A 24,682-nucleotide genomic window follows, 5' to 3' on the forward strand; every position below is an offset into this window, starting at 1 on the left:
AAACTTTTTTTTACTTTGAAGACTCGGTGTTTCTGATGTCATATTCTTATCGTTTACATTTTATATTCTTATCGTAGGAGAGTTAGTGTTTGATCAGGCTGTTAGACCTGGGTGAGTTGCAGTTTCCTTCTCTCTTTTTTTTTTTTTTTTTTTTTTTAATCCAAACAATCTGTTGGAAAAATACTCTGGGTAACCAGTACTACTGCTGAGTTTGCCTGTAATTAGAAGAGTTGTCTTGGGGAGATAAAATATAGCTGAAAAATCAGAAAAAGTAGAAATACTTTGATTCTTAAAACCGTTGGTGGGGATGTTTTCGTTTAAAGAATGCACAATATTTTTAAGAGTAAGAACCCCACACTGGCCGTAGCCTTTCCTTTGACCTCAACACTTCCATCCACGAAGGGACGTGCCGTTTCATGGGCTGGTCCTTGGTCTTGGCTGCCAAAGCGAAGCAGCGTGGATTTGCGCATCCCCATGCCAGCCTCTTTGCCACGGAGGTGGGGGCTGCAGCCTTCGCGGCCGCAGGGCCCCCCTCCAGCGTGCTGGGGGGCAGTGCCGGTGGCCCCCTGCTCTGGTGAGCCCGGGGAGGGGGGGGCTGCGGCCTCTCCTCCTTCCTCGGCAGAAAAGTCTCCCAGAGACTCCAGATTCTGGTCTGGTCTGGTCTGACAGCCGGACAACCCACGGAGCGGGCCCCGAGCCCACGGGCGGTGGGCTGTCCCCGGCCCGCAGGGGATTATTGAGGAGTTACGGAGGTCTCCGGAGCGCCTCTCCCGGCTGGCGGGTGAGGAGAAGCAGCCTGACCCGCAGCCCCAGGCACTGCCGCGCTCCGCGGGGTTACGACCCCCCCGTACCCCCACTGCCCGGGGCTGGCAGCGGCTGCGGCGGGGCGGGGCGGCCCCGGGAGGCGGAGGCGGGCGCTGGCTCAGGAGGCGGCGCGGCGGGCCGGGCCGAGCCGTGCCGGGGCCGGGGCCGAGGCCGGGGCCGAGGCGAGCCGTGGCGGTCCGCCGGGGGCAGCGGCGCCGCGCTCATGTCAGCCCGCGCCGCGCCTCAGGGGCCGCGCTGAGCGCCCGGCCCGCCCCGCCGCCGCCGTGCCTCGTCTCCTCGGCTTCACCCCGCGTCGCTTTTGGTTTATTTCTTTTCTTTTTTTTTTTTTTTTTTTTTTTAATCACAGGGCAGGCGTGCGAAATCCAACTAAAAATGAGACAAGATGTCTGAGAAAATGTCCAGCTTTCTGTACATCGGGGACATCGTGTCCCTGTACGCGGAGGGCTCCGTCAACGGCTTCATCAGCACGCTGGGGTGAGTGAGGGACCGGGGGAGGGGGGTCTGGGCGTGGGGGTGCCGCGCCGCGCCGCGCCGTGCCGGGGTGCCGACCCGCCGGCAGCGCACAGGAAGCGGGCGGCAGCGCGCGCTGCCGCTGCCGCCGCCGCCGCCGTCTCGGCGGGGGAGAGGGGAAAGGAGGAAGCGATCGGCGGCGGGGCGGGAGGGCGAGGAGGGGAGGGATGAGAGAAGTTCTCGCACAGGCCCGGGGCAGCCGGGCCCGGGCGGCGGCGGAGCGGAGCGGGGCGGCGGTGCCCGGTGGCGGCGGCCCCGCGTGGGTCTGACCGCGCGGCTCCTGCCGGCGCTGCGCCGCCGGGCCAGCCCGAACCGGAATACACGGCGTTTGCCACAACCCGCTCCACAGAAGTAACCCTGTGCTGTACCCAAATGGCTTAATACAGTCGTTATTTGTAGTTAATATCTTTGGGGTTGGTTGTTTGGATTTTTTTTTTTAATTCCTTTTGGTGGGGGGAGGCTTTATTTTATTGCACATCTGAGAATTTTTGACAAAGGACATGAAGGGCGAAAACTTTGCTTTCCCGCTTATCGTCCTAATCAGCTCGTTAAACGTACACCCCTTTATTTCTGGTTTGTGTTTGCCTGAAGTCTCATCTGCGGTTGTTAATCGTCAGATATTTATGATGAGATATTTAATTTCACGGGGCTGCTTTTTTTCCCTGAGCTCTTCTTTCTTTTTGCAGAGTGAAAAGATGTAGTTTAGCCATGGCCGCTTCGCTGAAATACTCCTGCTTGCTTGAGGTTTTTATTGACCTTGACCACTTTAAATCACCTTTTTGGAATCCAGGACAGAAAGCCTCAGTGAGTGACGATAGGAATACATTGATATATTTCTTTAAACCGTCACGTAGCTTGGTTGCAGTGACACGTCCCGAGGGTGCAGTGGTTCCCTCTGATGTTCGTAAGAGAGCTGCGGTAGTTTCGGTGACTCTGTGGCGTGTCCAAAGTAAGCACGTCTTTAAACCTTTGTCAGTGGAAACATCTCCTGCGCTGCGTGAATTGGAGTGATCCAATTCACAAGACAGCTCAGGCTCGAGTTAAATATCAGCGTCGTTTGCTGCACAAACGTTAGCACTACCTTCAGAATAACAGTTAAACTTGCCAAGGCTGATCCGTTGCTAATTAACATGTGCCTGGCTGGGTATCGCTCCTGTGTGTTGGATTAGGCTCCCCGTGCCCTGAGATCTCTTCAGTGGGGGACTGTAGGGTGACGTAAGGGCAGTATTAAAATGCAAACAGTGACTGTCTAAGTTACTTGGTGAGGTACTGTTACTGGAAAAGAGGTGGTGTTCAAGGTCCTTTATATTTTTTTATCTTATTATTCCTATCCTTGCTGTTTGCTCATTTCATCTGTTGATAAGTGGTTTTCCATGGTTTGTTCCTCTATTGGTTAATTTTGTGCCTTCTCTATCTGTGACTCTCTATTTTGTCTTACATCTCTTTTTGTTTTGCTGACTCTTGTTATTTTAAATCCTGTCTGAAAACGTTTGCTTTTTGCAACTGTTGATCACTGGATACTGTTTCTTATTCTTGTAACCTCAGCGTTTCTTTTTTGTGGGCATAATTTGTTGTTGAGCTGTTTGGTTTTGTTGTTCTGTCTCGTCGCTGTGTTCTGTTACCTTGAGGAAGCTAAATTTGCTGTACTTTTACTTTTCATTATGCTGAGAAACGTTCCTCGTTTCTGAGAGCACCTGCTTGTCTGCAGTCACAGACGTTTCTGCTGTGAGTGGCGCTTGTACAACTGCTTGTCACTTGAATACGTGTTGGCATTCCTGTGTCGCAATCTCATCCCTTGGAGTTAGGGCAGGACATTTACCCTCAGTTTTATAGATGGGAAGCCAAGATCAAAGCCTGCCTAAGGCACATGGGAGCTTTCTACCAGAAGAAATAATTGAACTGAAGCCAACACCCTAACTAACAGATTCTTCAGGCTCTCTTTTCACCAGCTAAACCAGCTCAGGAAAACTACCTGGATGAGACAGGGCTCCTGTGTGTGTCTCTCTCCCATGGCAGTCCAGGAGTTCAAGAATGCTGATGTAGCTCTGTTAGTTTTTCAGTACAGCTTTGTGTGCCTAGCTCCCTGGCATGGTAAAGGCAGCTGCAGAGCCAGGAGGCTGGAGTTGAGGAACTGAAGGCCTTGAAGGAAATGTGAAGTCACCAATGGAAAACTCCCATGTCTACTAAATGGCAATGCTGACCCCTCTGCTGGTGGTACAAGAGCTTGGACAGGAATTTAAAGTTGCAATGCCAAGTCATGTCATCTGTGCCAGCTATTGCAATTACTGCCTTTGGACCAGTTGCAGCAACACAAGAGGCAGCAAAAACAACTGTATGGTCAGGGAAGAAGTTTGCCCAGCTGCACATTTGGAGTGCAACCATTGCTAAACTCCTGCATCTCTCGCATTCCTGCAGGTCCTCTTGTCTGCAAGCATCTGAAAAGAGGTGGCCTCATCTTCCAGAGGTGCCTCTTGTTGGTGAGGATGAAGTGGGGTGGGAGTGGGAATGATTGCTGTCTTGCTTCCGTTGACGGATTGCTGGTCCTTGTTTTATTGCTCAGCCTGTGTTGCTCAGGTAGCTGTTCTGGAAGGTGCTGGGCAAACGCATGTGTCACTTATGCTATCAAGTCCATCAGGTAGTCTCATGCCATTTCAAAAACTTGAAATCCAGCTCAGGCCTAGTGATTCTGCAGCAGGGAGAGAGTCCTGTTAATTTTAAGCTGTCAAACGCTAATTGTTTGTTAAACAAAGCGTGAGCGAGGCTATGCTATAAATAAGTGCACAGCACCTCTCCAAGCAGGGGAGGTCTATCGCGTCAGCAGACCTTACTACTTGAAAAGTTGAACCAGCTCAACAGATCAGTTTTGAGGAAGATTTCTAAGCAAATGCTGTTTCAAGTGTTTTAGAATATTTTTTGCTCACTTGCTAGTGCAGAAATTTTCATGTGCTCCGTTTCCCCAGGAAACTTACAGCCAAGAGAAAGGTGCATCTGAGCTATTCAGATGAAGTGTTAGGGTCAGGTTAATATCTGCTATAACCTGAGGGTGGAAATCTACCTCTCGTGCAGTTTAGGAGGTCTTAACCTCCTTGTTTAGGAGATGGGACATCCGTGCCTCTTAACCCTGTGTCGGGGTGAGTGTGCTGAGTGGTGCTAAGTGAAGGCAGGAGTGCCTTTCCACACCTCCTTCTACAAAAGGGGTTTGAGAATCACTGGAACGATGAGATTCTGTAAATGGGACCCAGAAGGTTGGGGTACCTCTTTGAGCTGGAATAAACCTGTGCTCCTGTCCTTGTCTCTGAACTATTTCTTTACTTTAAACAGCTATTGGATGTGAGTGTGAGGGCTCTGCTTTCAGGTTGGATTCCTCTTAGTCAGAAGAGGAAACTGAACCTCTCTTCCGCATCTGGGGTTTGCGCTGTAGCGTGGGATGGGGGCAGGGGCAGGGAAGTCAGGCGGTGCTGCTCCGAATTCTTCCTCCTGTATCCGTGTTTTAAGAGAGAGGGGTTGTGCTTAGTCTTTGGAAGAAGAAATAAAACCACCCATCTCCAGCAGTGTGTTCCAGGCTGTGGATGCCAAGTAGAGAGGGGCATCTCTGGGTAGTGGTACAGGGGAGGGTTGTAGGGCTCACTGTTCTCCATTGGCTACTGCAGGTCTTTGGATGCTTGAGGTACTTCGAGTCCAAGCAATCCCTTGCTCTTTCTTCTCCTTGCTGTTGGGCTTATTCTGGCTTTGGATGCTGCTCTGAGGTGCTGATGATGTGTAAGCTGTTTTTCCCAATCTCAGGGCTCTCTGAGCTTCCCCCCACCCCCTTTTCTTTTTAAAAAAGAGAATTATTTTGAATGTATAAACTGATAGACTTGCAATTTAGTACAGGAAAAAGAAGTGTTTTGGGAAAGGTATTTACATCCATGGGTAGCTTTCTGCCCCTTCAAGATATATTTGGTACTGGATTAATGCACTGTGCTAAAAATTTGGGGGTTTTCCCCATTTTTGAGCTTTTAGTGTTTTAGCTTCTGCACAGTTGGAGGCTTTATGTCCCACAGGAGGTAGGCAAAGAATCCAGGTATCTTAAGTTGTCCTAGACCAGTGTCTGAACCTCGAGACCACCTTCGCCGATATTTTGGCTGTAATGTTGGCAGTGATGCGTGCTGGGAATTAGAGCTGCTATTAATCACCCATCAGTACAAGGGGAAACGAGTATTCTCAATTGGAGAGGTGGGAAAAAAGTAAGTAAGGACAATGGCCAGCATCAGCTGTTGGAAAGTTTGACGAAGGTGATGTTAGTCACCATCAGTAGCTGCATTCCTGTCTCACCTCTATAAATGCGCTTCTGTGCCATAGCAGCGAGAAACCTCATGGAACATAATTAATGGAGCATGCAGCAGGAGCTGCCTGCTAGGTAATTTATGGCCATGGATGTCGAGGGGTGCTGAGACTCGTTCCTAATAAGCAGAAAAATTGTGTTGTAGAGTGTTTGGACTCATTTTCTTGAGTTTAATGTTGTTGTTTTCTTGAACAATTTCTCTTAATTTGTGGAAGTGCTTGCCAGAACTTTATTTGAAATGTTTATCACAGTGTTATTCAGGCTCCTTTGTTGGGCTTTTGTGCATTAGTTGCCTTATTGAAGTTGGACTTCACACACAGATTGAGTCAGTCATGCTTTGTGAAGAGACAAGATTACGGAGAAAGTGCTTATGGAACACTAAAAATCCAAATATTGCAAATGCAACCAAGGCTAAAATGTGTCATCTTGGTGGCCTCAGGAATGGTGCTAAGAGAAGAGATGCAGTGACTGGTGATACTTACAACACAGCAATGTAATATTTTAATCAGTGCACTTTTTTTTTTACCCTTCTCTCTTTCTGTCTGAAAATGTAAGCTATAGTTAAGGAACAGAGTCTATGTCCTTTAACTGATAGCAAATTTTTCTTTCTTGTGCCAGCTGACAAAACGTAATTAGTCAGGAAAGAATAAAAATACTGAAGAAAGTGAGAGTAGCATAACTAGAATTACTCATTATTTAATTCTGATACATATAGACTCAAGTAAATACCTAGAAGAAGGAAGGGAAGATGAATTTCAGCTTTCCTGGCTGCAACAGTACTTGTATGTTCTATTAGCTAGGTACTTTATCCTCCAGACTGATGGTACCAATGAGATTTGACAGTTTTGAGTGTGTGTTTCTTAACTTTTTTTTTAATACTGTGTAGGATTAGCATTTTCAGGAATACGTTCTCTTGGTTGTCTTCCTAATGTCTGGTCTGAATTCTGCAGCTACTTTGAAAGTATGCTAACATACCTGGGAACACAATTTGGCCCATTATATGACACTTTTCAGCGATATCGTGTTATTTCTTTTCTGTGATAAATTTCTTAAGCATAAGCTATAGTATATACATTATTAAATACCCTAATTGATCTTACAGTAAATGCCACATAAGCAGAGACGTAGACATATAACTCTGTATCTTGCATACCTTGCAATTCAATACATATATGAAAGCTTATATCCTCTGTAATTATCCACTCACATAAGCAATTAGGCACTGCTCCAGCTTTGCCATTTATAACGAACTTATTTTGATGCTGTCTTTAAATAAACAATGAGACAAAGCTTTCCAGAAAGCACCCTTATGGGAATGCAGCAAGTAATGAGCCCTGGAGGGGGTTTGTTTGTTTCAGAAGTTCTCTTCACACACAGAGCACAGGTTGGGTGTGAAGGAACATAGGATTAGGCTTAATTACGGTATTATGATTTATGAGAATGTGTGCTAAAATGTAATATCCTTGGTTCAAAGAGCTCATTATCAAACAGTAGTGGAGAGAAAATTGGGGTTAGGGAAAGAACCAACTGATTTAATGTAAAAGAGAGTTTACCTGTAAGCTGTGTGGTAGTAATGGAAGTAAGAGACAACCTGAATTTCTAATTGAGACAAGTGGTGTGGCTATTACAACTTCTGCAGTTCTCAGCTGGGCTATGTGTAATGTGGGGAGTAGTCAGGAAGGAGAGGGGAGATTGTTTAACTTGCGTGACTTCAAGTCTGATTTAACTTCCTTTAAATAATGTGGGGATTAACCAAACAGCCTCTCCATGGTTCTCGGACTCACTAGAAATCAAGGTTATCCCATATTTTAAATGTGCCACAGAAGAGAGAATCAGAACAAACTTTGACTTCCCCAGCTTGGAACATTATCTCCTAAGAAGCACGTGACCCTTTACTCAGTCAGGTGTTTTACTGTGCCGCGAGGTATCTGAAACCCGCTGCCCCTTGCTCCTAGTGGTGCAGGCTGCTGCTGCTTGGCTGAAGCGTGAGCTTGTTTGTTGGGCAATAGCACAAAGCTATGTCCCCTGCACGCCTGTTAAATGCACTTAAAACTCTGTTTTCTGCTTGCTTTGAAAGGTCTGTTGCTTCTTGTACAAAAGGGAGATAGGTGAAGTTCCTATGACTTTGATATACTTGATTAGGGATATTTCTGGAAAAATGGAGAAAGGAAAATGAATGGTAGTTCAGGATTTTACTTTTTGCCTTGTCTGTGTTGTGTTTTGTCACTTATTCAGAGGTGCATATTTTAATTAATTAAGGACATAAAACCCCTTATGACTGATTCTTTTAAATCTTCATTTGTTATTTGTAAATCTGATTCCATCTAATTACTTGAATCAATAGTTCCACCGCTGTGTGGATTTGCAGACACCTCCTGACATAGGTCCTGGTTTCAGCTGTTTATAAATATGCTAAACCTTGACTTTTTGGACCCAAGGTAGATGCCTGGGGCCGAATGTTTTTCTGTGGAAAGTTTCAAGTGAAATGGCATTTGTGAGAACAGGATAAGCAAAAATGCATTGGTTATCCCTGTCTGAAAGAAAAAAATAAAAAAGGATCTTGCAGCTGTGTGTCGAGAGCCTCCCTAAGCTGCAGCTGCAGCGCTGTCCCCAGACCCACTTCTCCGCCAGCATGGAGGGCTTGTCCTTCTCTGCCCCTTCAGAAATTTGCCTAGGTTTTGACAACAGTGAGTTGAGGAAGGATTTCATTCAGACCCCTACGACTGTATGGGCTGTCTTGGTACTTGCCTCTTGCCAGAGGGCAGTGGGTGTTACCTGGCAGGGTCAGCTTCGCCTCTCTTCTGGCACTGGGCACCAAGAGGCCCCAACCTGACCTGCAGCTGTGTGGGAGGTGAATATGGGTTGCCAACATTTCCTTCCCTGGGGAGCACAGGAAAGCTTCAGCTGTCAGACTGCTTTGTGTCCCCTGTCTCTGAAGAAGTAAAAATAATTCCTGTTTTCACTACCTCAGTTCACTTCAAATATGAAATGAACTTAAACCAACAAATTACATTCTAGCAAGGTAATGGTTTTGATTGCAAAATTGGAAACAGTTAAACGGGAAGCAAAAGAGAGAGAAAACACAGTCTTAATATGTACTTGTTATTCATGTCTTGTATTAGTTATCGCTTCAGGTTTTGAAGGTCGATTTTGGCTGTGGTAGCCAAAAGATTGTGTCAGGAGTAGTCTTGTTGCTCTAGTGTTGTTTTCCCAATTGTCTTTCTGTGCCCGAGTATCTGTGTACCTCTTATGCTCATTTGTTTGCAATTTTTTGATTGCTGTTGAATAGAAACAATACATTGTCCAAAGCATGTGATTTTTAAAACAATTCTTATTTATTGCTTAATAATAAAGGAAAGAGGACCCTAATGTGTTGACCAAGCCGGGCTGCCTGGGGCTGTCCATGTGAGACTGCTGCACTGTCCTGCAGTGTACCTGAGAATGAGCTGTCCCTTCCAGAGCTCCTGCAGTGCTGTTTCTTCTGCTCAGGTTTACCTTTTGACTTAGCAAGCTAAGTGAATTGTCATTATAAACTTTGGGCAGATTTTGCAAGCCATGTCCATGACTGCTCTTCCTGTTGCTCAGTAGCTTGCCTTCTGGGCCTCTAGTCTGGGGAGTTGTTTCGTGCTAGCAGGAATGTTTTGGAGTTTGGCAACTTGAGATGCTGCCTATGCTGAAGCTGCCCCAGCCCATCGTGGACTTCACAGGTATGTCACATTGCCTGAGCAGGATTTTCCTTGCCGTTACTCGCACTGGCTGATGAATGACCATGGGGTTGCTATAGGCTGCAGAAAAGGAAACAGGAAAACAGTTTCCCTTGTCCTTTCAGTGCTCCCTCGCTAGCCCCTGGATGAAGAAGAAGAGAGGGGAGTGATGGGCGCAGAGGGGTGTGTTGGTGAATGTAGGGTGAGGTGGTAGAGAAGTCAGTAGAACCATGGTCCATGGAAAGAGGTAGGTGTGTGTGGTGGGGCAGTAACTGATGTGCGTGGTATAAAAGGCAGCATGTGTTGGAAGGGAAGTAGGGCTGAAGAGGAATGGAAGAAGGCGGACAGTTGTTGAGAGATCTGCAGTCCCCTGCTGACAGAAAATAGCTATGAAAGTTACTGGCAAACTGTCTTATTTCTTTTCAGATTGCTCCATGTGGCAGAAATCAGCTTGTCAGTGCTACTGTTCACTTTGATATTTCAAATAGGGGAGGTCTGTGCTGAGGCTAGTATGGTCTCAAACAATTGAATATTTGATACTTTTTCCCAGGGATTTCGGTGTTGTTTAGGAAAATGCATAATAATACTACCTTCTCCCAAGAGAATGAGTTAAAAAGTCAGTTCCTCAGAAAGAAATAGCAGTTTTCATAGGATCACAGAATGTCCAGAGTTGGAAGGGACCCACAAGGATCATGAAGTCCAACTCCTGTCCCTGCATAGGGCAACCCCAAAATTCACACCATGTCTCTGAGGATGTTGTCCAAGTGCTTCAGCAGTGTACCTCCCTGGGGAGCCTATTCCAGTGCTCTGCCACCCTCTGGGTGAAGAACCTTTTCCTAATATCCAACCTGAACCTCCCCTGGCACATCTCCCTGCCATTCCCTCGGGTCCTATCATTAGTCACCAGAGAGAAGAGATCAGCGCCTGCCCCTCCTCCTCCCCTTATGAGGAAGCTGCAGACTGTGATGAGGTCTCCCCTCAGTCTCCCGTTCTCCAGGCTGAGCAAACCAAAGTCCTTTAGCCACTCCTCATACGGTTTTTCCTCTAAACCCTTCACCAACTTCGAAGCCCTCCTCTGGACACTCTCTAGTAGCTTTATATCTTTAATGTACTGTGGTGCCCAAAACTGCACACAGCACTCAAGGTGAGGCCGCACCAGTGCAGAGCAGAATGGGACGATCCCCTCCCTTGACCGGCTGCAATACAGGGCTCGATGTACCCCAGGGCACGGTTGGCCCTCTGGGCTGCCAGGGCACGCTGTTGGCTCCTGTTCAACTTGCTGCCAACCATAACCCCCAGGTCCCTCTCTGCAGAGCTGCTCTCCAGCCTCTCGTTCCCCGGTCTGTATGTATGTCCAGGGTTGCCGTGCCCCAGGTGCAAAATCTGGCACTTGCCCTTGTTAAACTTCACACGGTTGGCGATTGCCCAGCTCTCTAATTTGTCTAGATCTCTCTGCAGGGCCCCGCTGCCCTCGAGAGTGTCAACAGCTCCTCCCAATTTTGTATCATCAGCAAACTTAATTAGTATTCCTTCAAGTCCTGCATCCAAGTCATTTACAAAGACATTAAAGAGTACTGGCCCTGAGATGGATCCCTGCGGAACCCCGCTAGTGACTGGCCGCCAGCCCGATGTAACCCTGTTTACTATGACCTTTTGAGCCCGACCCATCAGCCAATTGCTCACCCACTGCATTATGTGTTTATCCAGCTGTGTGCTGGACATTTTGCCCAGGAGGATACTCTGAGAGACAGTATCGAGAGCTTTACTGAAATCCAAAAAGATCAGCTGGCTTCCCTTGGTCAGCCAGGAGGGTGACCTTGCCATAGAAAAAAATCTTGTTAAGCAGGACTTTCCCCTTGAGAACCCGTGATGGCTGGGACCAGTGACTGTGCTGTCTTTCAGGTGTTTTTAAAGAACTCCCAGAATAATCTTCTCCATAGTTTTGCCAGGCACAGAATTGCGACTGACAGGCCTGTAGTTAGTGGGGTCATCCCTGCTGCCCTTCTTGGCAACTGGGACAAGGTTTGCCACCTTCTAGTCAACCGGGACCTCTCCAGATTCCCAAGAGCATTGAAAAATCATTGAGAGGGTCTTGCTCTGACATCAGCCAGCTCTTTAACTACCCTTGGATGAATGTCACTAGGCCCCATCAACTTACAGGGATCCAGCTGGAGCAGCAAGTCCTGCACAAGTTCGGGGTTGATTGGCAGTTTATTATTCCCACAGTCACGTTTCTCTAGCTTGGGGTGGTTCCAGAACCCACCATCGGTGTTGAAGACCGAGGCGAAGAAAGAATTAAACATCTCTGCCGTATCTATGTCAATACTTGTGAGGAGACCATTCTCATCGAGCAATGGGCCTTCCACTGGCCATATACTTTCTTTTTTCTCCTTGTTTCTAGAAGAATATCCCTGCTCAGCCAAGCTGGCCTTTTGCCTCGCCGGCTTGACTTCCTACACTTTGGGAGTGCCTGTGGTACCTTACACAATTCTTTGTGTAAAAGCGCAAGAGTCCTTACTGATGTGGTCCCATACTATTGTTTGCAATGTAAGGCTGACTTGCTAAGTGCATGCGATGCCCAGTGCTTTTGTAACAACTAAAGTTATGTTTAATGAATTGTGGTACTTCGGTGATCTTATATAGTACGTTTTGGACAGTTGATCTAAAATGCCGCTTTAGTCTGGTGCTACCACATGAGTGAAGGCATGGAGTTGAAATTTAGATGAAATAACTTGGCAGAAGAAGGCTAGAAGAGCATGACCAAGTGTGGTTGTTATAATTTGACACTATAAGTTAAGCTTACTACAGAGGATTTATATTAAAGCAGTAATTGAGTTTTTGTTCTTTGACCTCTGGCAGATAAAAATCAATGTCATGTCAAAAAAAAATCAACAAACAAACCCTGAAACAAGGCTTTTTATGTGAATCTCAAAATACAGAAACTTGTTATGATCCAATGCTTGGACTTCTTATCTTGATTTTCTTTTAGACTTGTTTGAATTTCAAACAGCTTTTTGTTCCCTGCACTTGACACACACAAGTTAATCAATGTTGCAGGGGCAGTCTCAGGATTAGGAAAACAATGGCTTAAAATCATGGTAAGACCCAGATTTTTATACCTACTGCCCACAGTTAAAAGACAGCAACCCAGTTCTTCGGGTTTTTCCTCTTTTCAGTGTAAACTTGTTGTAGTATTCCTGTGTGCGGAGCAGAGGCAGATCAAGCACAGGAGGCTCTAGGCCACCGAGCTGTCTGCCTGCCCCCTGAGGGTGCTTTGGATGAAAGCTGGAGGAACAGCAGGCACGAGGCACTGAGGCATCCCCAGCCACTCCTGCAGGACGTGTTTCATTTCAGTGTGGGGAATTTTGCCTGACTCCAGTGTGCATCTACATCCCGATGCCTGTGAAATTTTGTGTAGCTGTATAATCTTGAACACTGTGATGTGGAAAACTTAACTAGGCAGCTTTAGAGGGCAGCTAAGTTGAATGTGACCAGTATAGTTTTGTCCTATATCTTGCAATACCTGACATTATTTGTAAAGTCCCAACTCCTGGGGCTCTATGAATTTTTTGGATATCCTCAGCTTCTCCCTTATGGATGTGGAGGAAAGCTTGAAAACAGGAATGGTCACAAATGAAACGCTGTGTACGAAGTGCCCTGAGTTTAGTAGTAATTTTCTTCCACTAACTTAAAATCAGAGCCCATGCTTTGCAGGCAGTGGGGCTAGCTGATGGCATGTGAGTACTTGAGACTGGAAACAATGCTTTTTGAATGACCTTGTTGATCTCATTTTAAAGTTAGCTGGGCGTAGATTTCTGACGGGCTCTCCGGTTGTTCCAGATAACTGAAACAGTAGTGTGCTTTGCTAAAATATTTTCAGTCACCTTTTCAATCTGGCTAATATTTTTTTATTGTTCAGAAACTATAAATAGAGGAAACAAAAGTATTGGGAAGGACTGGATATCAGTTTGGAAAACACTGAGAGTAGATCTTTGTACAATTATGATTGGTGAAAAATGTTCAAATGCATGACTAGGCAAGTTTCATTCTTCTGATCAAAAGATAAAAGTTTTAAGGTGACCTGGAAAGTTTTTTTAAAAAATAAATCCTTAATTTAAAAAAATAACCAAAGTGTGCCGAGTAGAAAAAGGTTAACTGCCTGTTAGTAGTATATATTTTGATATCTTGGACAATTTCCAACTTAGGTTATTGCCTTTTGCTAGGGTACACGCAGTTTCAGCTGAATGCACGGTCCTCTCCTTGCCGTCTGCCACTTGTGGGGGTGCCAGTCTGTAGGCTTCACTCCTGTTCCACATTTGAAAAACAGGGCCCAGTGAGCTTGACTCACAGAGAGCTGAAAAGTCAGTGTTAAGTGGAGAGTTTTGTAGAATTTCGTTTTTCTAAAATGAGGTTTTACATCGGGTTTTTGTCCATAATGCTTCTCAGGTTGAAGGCAGAACTTAGTAAGTCAAACTTTATTGTCAAACAAGTTTCATAAATAATGACCTGATGTAATAAATATTTTGGAATTTAGTGTTGCTGTAAGAACAGTAAAGCTGACTAGTTCTGTGAATACAGGAAGCCCAAGTTTCAAATAATATTTTCAGGTATCTTTGTAGATGCCATTACAAGTCATTGCTGTCATCATAGCATGTTATTTATAAAAAATATTAGAATACAGAAAAAATAATCCTTGCCTTGAAATGATAAAAGTACAAAATAAGGTACAGAAAATTTAGTGGATTTTTTTTCTCTTGGTGAGGAGGTAATAATTTGTGTCAAGCTGTAGGTGACAGTTTGTTACATATTATATATTCTTTTACTCAGAAAAAGCAACTAACGGAAGAATGGCAAAGTTTCATGGTGTTATTCGCTGTATAGGTGGTGTGAGATGTAGGTCCTACATGTGCAAATCTGTAGACTTAAACAGCAAATACGTCATGAGGCAATATTTTAAAAGAACCTGTTGAAGAGGATCCACGTTAATATTTCTACTTCCCTGGCTGGATTTTCAGGAGCACCAAACCAGATATTAGAATTTGCTTATGAAATCAGAGGCAGGCATCTGACTCTTCAGAGAGGGCACTGCTATGGACCCTGGGCAGCTGCAGGATTTGGGTTAGAGGTACGCTCGGTTTGTGTTAGCAATGGCTTCGCTTGCAAAAACAAAACAATGTCAGGACCTGGCAGGCAATAAGTCTTGTCTGTATTAACTTTTGTAGTTGAACAGGTTTTTCTGCCACTGAATGTAAGGACCAATTACTGTATTTCCCTCCCCGCTCCATGTAATGTCTAGGATATAGTAAAACCATTACATGTGAAGTTCTGTTATAACACCTCATTTGAAGCATTAGGCTGGTGGAGTCAAACCCCTAGTCTGTGGGACAGTTTCATCTGCTCCATTTCCTTTCCATGGCAGATTAAACTGTCTACTGTAGTTATGCTGCTCTTAATAGAATCATTTTACTTGAGTAGAACTGGAAGTGGGACGGTGCTGGTTTGAGTTTTCAACCATGGATCTGAACTATTTTTCAAGGGAAATACTGTAATAAGGGGTGGGACACAAGCAGAAGAGCGACTTGTACCAGGTCATTGACAAGTTTTGGGATATAACCAAAGCCTCCAAGTTCTGGGCTAGGGCTCTCTTTATAAATGTTGATCTGGTAAGATGTTCAATGCTAAGTTGCATAAATTGTTTTATATCTGTTTATCTAATGGTAAGCATGGGAGTAAGCCAGTTGTGACAAAACTAGTTAGTTTATTAAAGTTTCCATGTGCCAAATGTGGGTTTGTGGTTTTTTTTTTTGAAGTATATATCTAAAGATGCAGAATGAGGTTTATCATTGCAAGAAAAAAATGATGCTGAAAAGAGTTTTACGGTTGCTGGCTTTATTGTCACGCTCATATATTGGGTGGAACCTCATTGATATTGGTAGGTATAATTACTGTTCTTCATATGTAATGGAGGTGCAAGATAAAATCCTTCCTCCTTTCTGCAACCAGATAGCTGAAGCAATAGAAGTCACCACCCAGAGCACATACACTTGGCAAAGCCTGAGTAAAAGCTGAGCTGTGTTACCCAAGAAGCTTCTTAGAAAGAAATTCAGCATCGACAGGGCAAGCTATACAGGCGTGAGTAGAAGTGCAGAGAACGTAGGACAAAAACCTGTCATAATCAGAGAAAACCTGATGTGTTGACCCAAGGACAATAAAAATGAGAGTGTGCTACTGTGCACAGTTCTCTCTCTGAAAACTCTAATCAAAGAAACTCCTGCTGTTTGATTTGTCCTGTGTCCAGGTAAACAAGAATTTATAAATTATTTGTGAATAAATGATCAAGAAAATACTTGACACCATCTCAAGCTTTTCTTCATAGTGGAAACAGCCCTTAAGTCCCCAGAACTGGCATCATTGCTTGTGACTAGCGATAACTTGGTATCATGAGATGGATCCAACTTCCAAAACGGAAGTTCGTGACTGGCGTTCTTGAGGAGACATGGTGCAAGAAACAATCACAGAAAAGACCCTGCACCTTCAAAAGAGACCAGAGAGAATTGATATGATGTCTAATGCAAGAACTGGAAGCCTTGCAGATGGAATTAAAGCAATAATAAAAATGTCATCTGAAAAAAGAACAGGGTGAATCAGGAGGAGTCAAAGCAAAAAGGATTCCTAGTGAACACTTTGAATGATGATTTGCAGGTGAAAGTGAAAGCTTTTATGGGCAGCAATTAAAAACTGTCTGGACAAGTTTGGGAAATGAGCAGGCAATATACCCACTCTCAAACAGCAAGGTGGGTCAGTGGGATGTTTAGAAGTATGTTTGCTGTGGTCCTGATTTGTTTTTCCACAAAATGTGGATGAGGAAAGCTTTGGATTGCTTTGCGTTTGAGCCTCGGCAGAGACTTGCCTTTAGAAATGACCTTGCAGATCAGTTATCCAGGTGTGGGAACGTAGGTATGAGAAGACAAAGGGGAGTTTGGAAGGTGACGAAGTATATTAAAATTTTTAAACTACTTGGGGAGAACTGTTGAGGCTTAAAATTTCAGACATTTTCATTGTAATTTATCTAAGGAAGGATGATGCTGAGGCATCTTGAGAACAGCTGACCCTTTGGTTGTAGGAATTAATAGGGCGGTGCTTTCACAGCTGTTCATAGATCTGGGAGCAGCAGGGTGACCTTGATGCCTCACCCAGATGAAGTCTTTGGAGGCCAGTTGCAGATATTGCCTTAGGCAGAAGATCAAAGGATTATTTCAAGGAATGACTCTGCTGAAAAAGAGATCACTTTTTCTTTCCTTCTCATAACTTGCAAAACCTCCTGAGTAAGATGCAAAACCTCCTGAATCATCCACCCAAAGAATGTATTGTTCAAGGAATGGACTTCAGAGCAGCCAAAAGCTTTCCTGGGGAGCATTTGGGGAGATAATTGGCTGCTGCAATCATTCTAAAGTGTAGAATCCCCTCAGAGTGGCAAGATCAAAGTTTTCTGGTCACATCAGGCAATCTTGGAGTTTAGAAATTAGGTAGTACATAGGTGGTTATATTCGTTCAGAAATTGTATTGTGGCTTTGAAACTGCTGAAATTGGAGGGGGCTGCAGGAGTCATAGCTAATTTGAAAAAAGTGTGATTTGGTGAAGTATAGACAGGATGCGGAAAATGGTGCAGGAAATGTGATGTTTGCAAGACAGATAAGAGAGAGAGCCCCAGTGCAACAGTATCTTGTGGGGGCATCAGTGGAGCGTGTTGCTGAAGAGAATGTCTGTTGACATAGGCATGACTTATTTTACAAAATCTCCTGACGCTTGTGAAGTCAGGCACGAAAGAACACTGGGAATAGAAGAGACTTTGCTGAATGATTTTTGTAGGTTTAGAGTCAAGAGTAAACCATCTATGGATCAAAGGAAAATTTAAAATTCAAAGTATTTTGGTAAGTCTTTGAGACTGTAGGCTTCCATAAAAAATGCAGTATCTTGGTGTGCACAGTCTGATGGGTGTGGTAGAAAGGATCATTATGGACTCATACCTTCAACTACCATATTTTATAGACCCAAGGAAATTAGGACAGTACATCCCATTGCCTTTGAGGGACTTAGAAGCGGATGAGAGTATGAATTATACTCCAGAAGTTGGTTTGTTTCAATACAAAGCAAATCTCTTTCATAATAAGGAAACTTTGGGTGATGTGGACTATGCAGAAGATCAAACACTAGACTGGAAAAAGCTTGTTTAAGCCTGTTTGGTGACATGAACATCTCTTGGGCGCATTTTTACAAGAAAGCGTGTGGAGTCCCAGGGATTGACTGGATGTGAGTGAGACGTAATGAATCAAGGAGAATTCAGTCTCAACTGCACTTTGTGCCTCCTTTTCGTATGTGGTTGAGATACATGTGTTATAATAGTCCAGCTTGTAGTGACAAGTACATGGACTAAGTAGACCACGTTCATGTCCAGATCAAAGAATGAAGACTCTTTCCAGCAAGCTGGGGTGAAAGAAAGCGGTTTTTTTCAGTAGCTGCTTTTCATCTATTATCTCAGTGTAGCAGAGGTCATAGAACTAGAGGCATTATATCCCTTTAGCCCAAAAGGACTGAAAATATCTTGTCAGCTCTTCTTTCCAATCACTTCAGTCCTCTGAGGATACCAAAGATATTGTATTCCAAGACTTGCCTGAGTGAGGAAATGTCTTCACATATCTTGTAATACTGTCAGAGTGGTCTCTACACCTTGGCTGTGGGTGTCTAGGTTGGTGGATGATGTTACCTGTTGAAGGAGTTTTGGAATTTCTGTGGCTGGTTTTGCTCAAGAACCGAACGTTTTTATGGGATGGTAGAGGGATCAGAACTGAGTGTTTGTTTTCTGAGGATTGGTAAAGGCACTTATTATTTCTGTTAAAAATATGTGCAGTTTTTTCTCCCTGACTTTTGCTACCAGAAGAAATATGGATCTGTTTTGTAAGCTGGACTTTATGTATCTTCCATGAGTTCTTGGTTCTTTTCCATATAAAATGGGACTGAAGTCTTCTGAGTGACATGAGGTATGTTACTTAGTCTTGGTGAAGAAGAGAAGAGGGAGTACAGTTTTCCTGTGCATTCAGTGAAGTATGTTGGTAGCTCTTTCCATGTGGTGTTTGGTCCTAGTTTCCGGGCTATGCAGCCTGAGGTGGTTCACTGTGGTTCCCTGTTTCCAGCATTTAATCTACTGTGTCAGCTGTGGAGAAACAGGAGACTTATTTTGTCCCCATTAACCAAACTCTGGCATCCTGAAAGAAGAGTTTGTGCTGGCAATGGCATGCTCCAGGGTATCTTTATTTGAGCACTAAGGGGTCACACAACCCAAACAATAGATAACAGGTGATTATCTGTTGTTACTGGAGAGTCAATCTAACTATGCACAGTTTCTGCTTCTAGGGTAGTTTGAAAAATTAAGCGAGTCTGAGTCTTGGGATGCCAATGAGCTTTGGTTTCCTGTTAGTTTGCAGGAAGGAGGAGATGCTCTGGTCTTTGCCTAGATTGGGGTTTTATCTAAGGAGGCTGATGACTCCACCACTACCCAGTCCCTAAATTGAAGGTATATCTCTTGGGATAGACACTGCTTATGAAAGGACTGAGGATTGCCTGGAAGAAGCTGACAGGTTCTTTATAGTATTCTATGTAAATGACTCGAGATCCTTTCTGTAAAGGCTGAACTCTCCAAGGAGAGGCGATGGACAGGACTTCAACACTGCCCCAGCTGGCTGGTGGTTTTTTGTGTTCTGGAGATGATGGATTTCCTTTTTTGAGGCTGGTATTCCCACCTTAAACTGGCACATGAGTGGCCAGATGAATTTCATCGTGTTTGGAATATCTGATTCACATTAGCCCTGATGTGGAAGCAACTGCTTTCAAATGGGTCTTGGCCAGAGGGGATTGTTTGGGGGGTGCTGCAAAGCCTTATTTTACTTTTGCCACCTTTGCTATTGTGTATTGAGAGGAGGGGGAGTGGGATATGTGTGCCATCCCTTGCAGGTGGTTAATTAAGCCCTTGCCTGTCGGGTGTTTTCTGGACACTGCATTGCCAGAGTAAGTCAGCAGAGAATCTGATCCAAATGCTAGTTGAAAGTCTCTGCTCCACAGCTATTACAAGATCTGTACAAAATTAGTTGGCAGGAACTCACGCACAGCTTTGAGTATAAGTGCTGTGAAACCTTTTGCTAATTTCAGATGCCAAGTTAGATATAAACTTTTCTTTTGTATAAACACAGAGCTTTATATACAAACAAATAGTTATTTTCAGTGCTCATTTCCTAGAATAAAAAATTAAACCTGAAAGGTAAAAATAAACAGCAGTATGTTCTAAGGCCTCTTCAATCTGAAGATTAGAAAAAAGAAACAACAAAGGCTTAAGCTCACTTCCAATTCACGTAATTGCTAACACAAAGCTGCAGACCAACCAGATGAACTGAACATTATGAGGTGCAGGAACAATTTGTACTCCTTTTAAGTTGCCAGAGTAGCAAGCAGCACATATATGCAGCTGAATAAATCTTTGTCTCTGCTTTCCATTTTTCTAAGAAACATTAACTATTTTGGTTTAACCAATATCTGTTTATATCTTAATGGATGGATCACAGGAGAGCAGTTAACTTCTGATATCTTATTTAGGGTGCTATACTGATGGAAGAATTTATATGTGAGTAAACTGTGGTATCAGAGATTGTTGTGCCTTTTGACTTGGTGAATAGTTTTTCAGACGACTGAGGCTGTGGATATAAATTTACTCTGCCAGCTATTTTTTATCAGTGGCTGCACGTCACTGTTCACCATCAAAACAGTTTATATGAGTGCTTCTTAGCTCTCTCTAAGCAATATGAGTTCATATACTTAAACAATTTAGTAGATGATTTGTGCTAACGGAGTTGACTGTTGCTTAGAGACAGTCAGGCTTTGCAAGGTTGTAACTTGAAATGAATGAACTAGCTCAATGTTTACTTTTGCCCTTTCCTGAAGTTGGGTCAACTTTGCCCTTTTATTGAATGTTGTGATCTATGAGTCTCATAACTCAAAAAAAGTGTCAGGCATCACCTAAACACATGCTGGTTTATTTCCATGTGTCAAATCAGAAGATAATAGAGAGTTCTGCTTCAGAGAGGTACTTGGGGCAAGGCTGGCACCTATGATTTCCAGTCAGAGAAAAAGCTTGTCTGTTTTAGCAGGACGCCAGACTTTCTGCCACTCAGGCTGCAGCATCTCAGTGTCCTCTTAAACGGAAGTGTTAATCAAAATAAGCAGAATAATTGTTTATGTGAGTGGATGAGATTATCCCAGACAACGTGGTGCTGTTTGACTTGGAGAAAGAATGGTGTAACCATGCACAAAGTTGCACCACAGTGATAGTCGATTGGCTGTTTGATGATGTAATAAAATCTGGAAAGGTGATAAAAATGGAGCTGATTTTTGGGTGCAGTGCTGTACTATCTTTTCAGATCAGCTTATAGCTGAATAGTATTATTTACTATGCACAAATGAATATGGAATCTTAGCTAAGGCAGTAAGCACATTTTTAATCTTAACGTGCCAACAGAGGGTTAACTTCTTGTGATAATGTGTCCAAGAGGGTTGTGGAGCAATACGGAAAAAGTTAGAATAGTTTTACTGTGCTGAATACTATTCCAGAATAGCAGATTGATTTTAGCAGGACCTTTTAAATGGAGGTTGTGTACAGTCAAAGTTGCTATGGGAACCAGGGTGGCATGGATATAAGCCTCAGGATCTCAGGCTTGCCTGTAGTTGCATTTAAGACTATGCTGACACAAAGGGATGGAATACACTAAGTACCCTGAAAGGTGGAACATATTCTTCCTGGGAAAAATAAAAAGTAGCCTGAGAGAGATGACATCTCCAAAAAGGGAAATGGGTAGCTTTCTATTGCATGCCTCCATGGTCACCACCATACTGGTCAAGAGTTGGTCATGCAAGAGTAAGTAACGATGACTACTTACTCCATCACCCACAGTGTTCTCACCTTGCTCCAGCTACCTTGTGGTAGCTGCAAGGTCGTCTTCAAACCAGGTCCTTTCTTTTCTTTTCTCACTGCTCATATTGTTTTTTCCCTCCATCACTCCAGCAGGTGCAGGATTCCTGTCCCCTCATGCCTCATCTCCCTGAGGCCTTGGAGCTCTGCCAGTGTGCCATTCCACCGCCTGCCTTTCTCACATGTAGGATTTTGCCCCTTCTCTACCTACCTGTTGGTTGAGGGCATGTGTTGGGCACCCATGGTCATTGAAAACTGCTTGCTGTAGCACGGCAAGCTTAAAAACTCTGGTGGTTCCTCAGAGGTTGAAGTTGGGACTCTGCTTTGGGTGCAGAGGAGCTGACCCTGAGGTCTTCCCTCTGTAATGCCTCCTGCCGGCCAGCACTAAGCAGCTGCTTGCCCAGCATTGTGACAGGTCCTGGTGGTGAATGGAGAAGGGGAAATGATTTTTTTTTTTTCCCCCCATGTATACAATGAAAGGAAGCACTGTAATAAACTGAGTGTGGTAAAAAAGCTTTCCTGGCTTATTACCTTCTAATACTTCTTCATCCTGTTTCTCTGCTCCAAGTCCCGCTCGGCGGGACTCCCCTGCAGGGGGGCACTGGGGAGGGTCACGTCCAGCGCCTGGCTTCCCGATAGCTGGCTTCTACCCTTGCCATCTCCTGGGGCCCGGGCTTACTAGGGCAAAGCAACCAGGGAACTGTCGCTGGCTGCTGAGAAGGGGCTGCCAATGTGATGCTGTAGGCTGCGGTGGCTGCAGTGGAGTGAAGCTTGGTGGAGGGGCTTCGCTTTCCCAGCTGATGTAGAGGGGGTTGGTGTGAAAGCCACACTTTGTCCTGCTGAGGGGAGGAAGGGCACCTTTCTTTTTTATTTGGGCAAAAGAAGGTCTCATGTACCTTAGCACGCTGGAGCTGGCATAGAGCAGCGCTATTTCATTGCTGACATAGCAAAAGGAATAATGTGAAGTGTCCAGAAGTAAAGTAAAAGACAAGGAGGGTGGGTGGGAGGGTGGAGAGAGGAAATACTTGGAGATGTCTGCAGTGCTTCCTGTTTGTTTCTGAAAACTATGAGTCAGATCCCCAACAAACAAAAGAGAGTGGTTTGAAAAATAGTGATATTTTAAAAAAAGTTATCATAGAATCATAGAATGGTTTAGGTTGGAAAGGGACCTTTAGAGGTCATCTAGTCCAACCCCCATGCAGCGAGCAGGGACATCTTCAACTAGATCAGGTTGCTCAGAGCACCCTCCAACCTGACCTTGAATGTTTCTAGGGATGGGTCATATACCACCTCTCTGGGCAACCTGTTCTAGTGTTTCACTACCCTCACAGTAAAAAATTTTTACCTTATATTCAGTCTAAATCTACCCTCCGTTAGTTTACAACCATTGCCCCTTGTCCTGTCACAACAGGCCTTGCTAAAGAGTTTGCCCCATCTTTCCTATAGTCCCCTTTAAGTACTTGAAGGCTGCAATAAGGTCTCCCCGCAACCTTCTCTTCTCCAGGCTGAACAACCCCAACTCTCTCAGCCTTTCTTCATAGGAGAGGTGCTCCAGTCCTCGGATCATTTTGGTGGCCCTCCTCTGGACCTACTCCAACAGCTCCATGTCCTTCCTGTGCTGAGGGCTCCAGAGCTGGACACAGTACTCCAGGTGGGGTCTCACCAGAGCGGAGCAGAGGGACAGAATCACCTGCCTTGACCTGCTGGCCATGCTGCTTTTGATGTAGCCCAGTATATGCAGGCTTTCTGGCCTGCAACTGTGCATTGTTGGTTCATGTCCAGCTTTTCATTCATCAGTACCCCTAAGTCCTTCTCTGCAGGGTTGCTTTTAATCTCTTCGTCCCCCAGCCTGTATTGATATCGGGGGTTGGCCCAGCCCAGGTGCAACACCTTGCACTTGGCCTTGTTGAACCTCATGAGGTTCTCACAGGCCCACCTCTCCAGCTTGTCCAGGTCTCTCTGGATGACATCCAGGTGTGTGAACTGCACCACTCAGCTTGGTGTCATCTGCAAACTTGCTGAGGGTGCACTCAATCCCACTGTGTATGTCATTGATGAAGATATTAAATAGTACTGACCCCTGAGGGACACCACTCATCACCGGTCTCCATCTGGACATGGAGCCATTGACCACTACCCTCTGGATGTGACCATCCAGCTAATGCCTTATCCACTGAACAGTCCACCCATCAAATTGTATCTCTCTAGAGAGAAGTATATGTGGGGGATTATGTCAAAGGCCTTACAGAAGTCCAGATGGATGACATCCATAGCTGTTACCTTGTCCACCATGTAGTCACTCCATCATAGAAGACCACTAGGTTGGTCAGGCAGTACTTGCCCTTGGTGAAGCCATGCTGGCTGTCCCAAATCACCTTCCTGTCCTCCATGTGCCTTAGCGTAGTTTCTTAGGAGGGATCTCTTTCCATGATCTTTGCAGGCACAGAGGTGAGGCTGACAGGATGGCAGTTCCCTGGGTCTTCCTTTCTTCCGTTTTTCCAGTCCCCAAGGACTCCACCTGACTGCCATGACTTTTCAAATATCATGGAGAATGGCTTAGCAACTGCATCAGGCAATTCCCTCAGGATGCATTTCATCAGGTCCCACAGACTTCTGTACAGCCAGGTTCCTCAGGCGGTTATGAACCAGATCTTCCCTTTCAGTGGGAGGGGCTTTATCGCCCTGGTGTCCACCCTGCAGTCCATCAGCTTGGGAGGGGTAAGGGGAGAGATTACCAGTGAAGACTGAGGCAAAACAGTTGTTGAGTACCTCAGCCTTCTGCTCATCTGTTGACCCTAGGCCACCATTCTTGTTCATTGGGGGTGGGGGTGTGTGTATGGATAGATTTGTTCACTTGGTGCATGCATGGATTTGTTCTCTTGGTCTTCTGGTTTTTGAACATTCAGAGCTTGAGCCCATTTTTCACATTTATCTGGGTAGTGGTGACAGCAACGAACACATGCTCTTTTCCTTTTCAATGAAAGCAGAAGGTTTTAAAATACATATTCATACAGCATCCAGAGGTAGACTAATAGAAAAGATACCAAAAATAGCTAGATTTGGAATAAATTTGTGATACCACCACAGTTCTTCTAGAGTTGGCTGAAAAGCTTTTGAAGTCAAAGCAACACAAGTTAGTTGTAACCCTCTAGCTGGTTTGCCTTTGCTTTATGAGATATATACTTTGGCACAGGAGGCAGAAGGTGCGTTGTGTGTGCCTGCATTGTATTTGAGAATAACAGTGCTTTCCACTCACTGATCCAGAAGGAGGAACCATGTTCCTTTTTCCCAGGTAAAACATAGTCC

General features: G+C 44.7%; 1 protein-coding gene across 2 annotated transcripts in view; it reads left to right on the forward strand.

Annotated features, from left to right (window-relative positions):
• Window positions 1–977: 977 nt before the first annotated feature.
• Window positions 978–24,682, forward strand: part of ITPR2 (inositol 1,4,5-trisphosphate receptor type 2) — a 269,515-nt gene continuing 245,810 nt past the window's right edge. For both annotated transcript variants that reach the window (XM_075113616.1, XM_075113625.1), the window contains exon 1: window positions 978–1,299. In XM_075113616.1, coding sequence (XP_074969717.1) covers window positions 1,208–1,299 — 92 coding nt within the window. In that variant the 5' untranslated portion in view covers window positions 978–1,207. The remainder of the gene's footprint in view (window positions 1,300–24,682) is intronic.

The sequence above is a fragment of the Phalacrocorax aristotelis genome, chromosome 1, assembly GCF_949628215.1.
Source record: "Phalacrocorax aristotelis chromosome 1, bGulAri2.1, whole genome shotgun sequence".
NCBI lineage: Eukaryota > Metazoa > Chordata > Aves > Suliformes > Phalacrocoracidae > Phalacrocorax > Phalacrocorax aristotelis.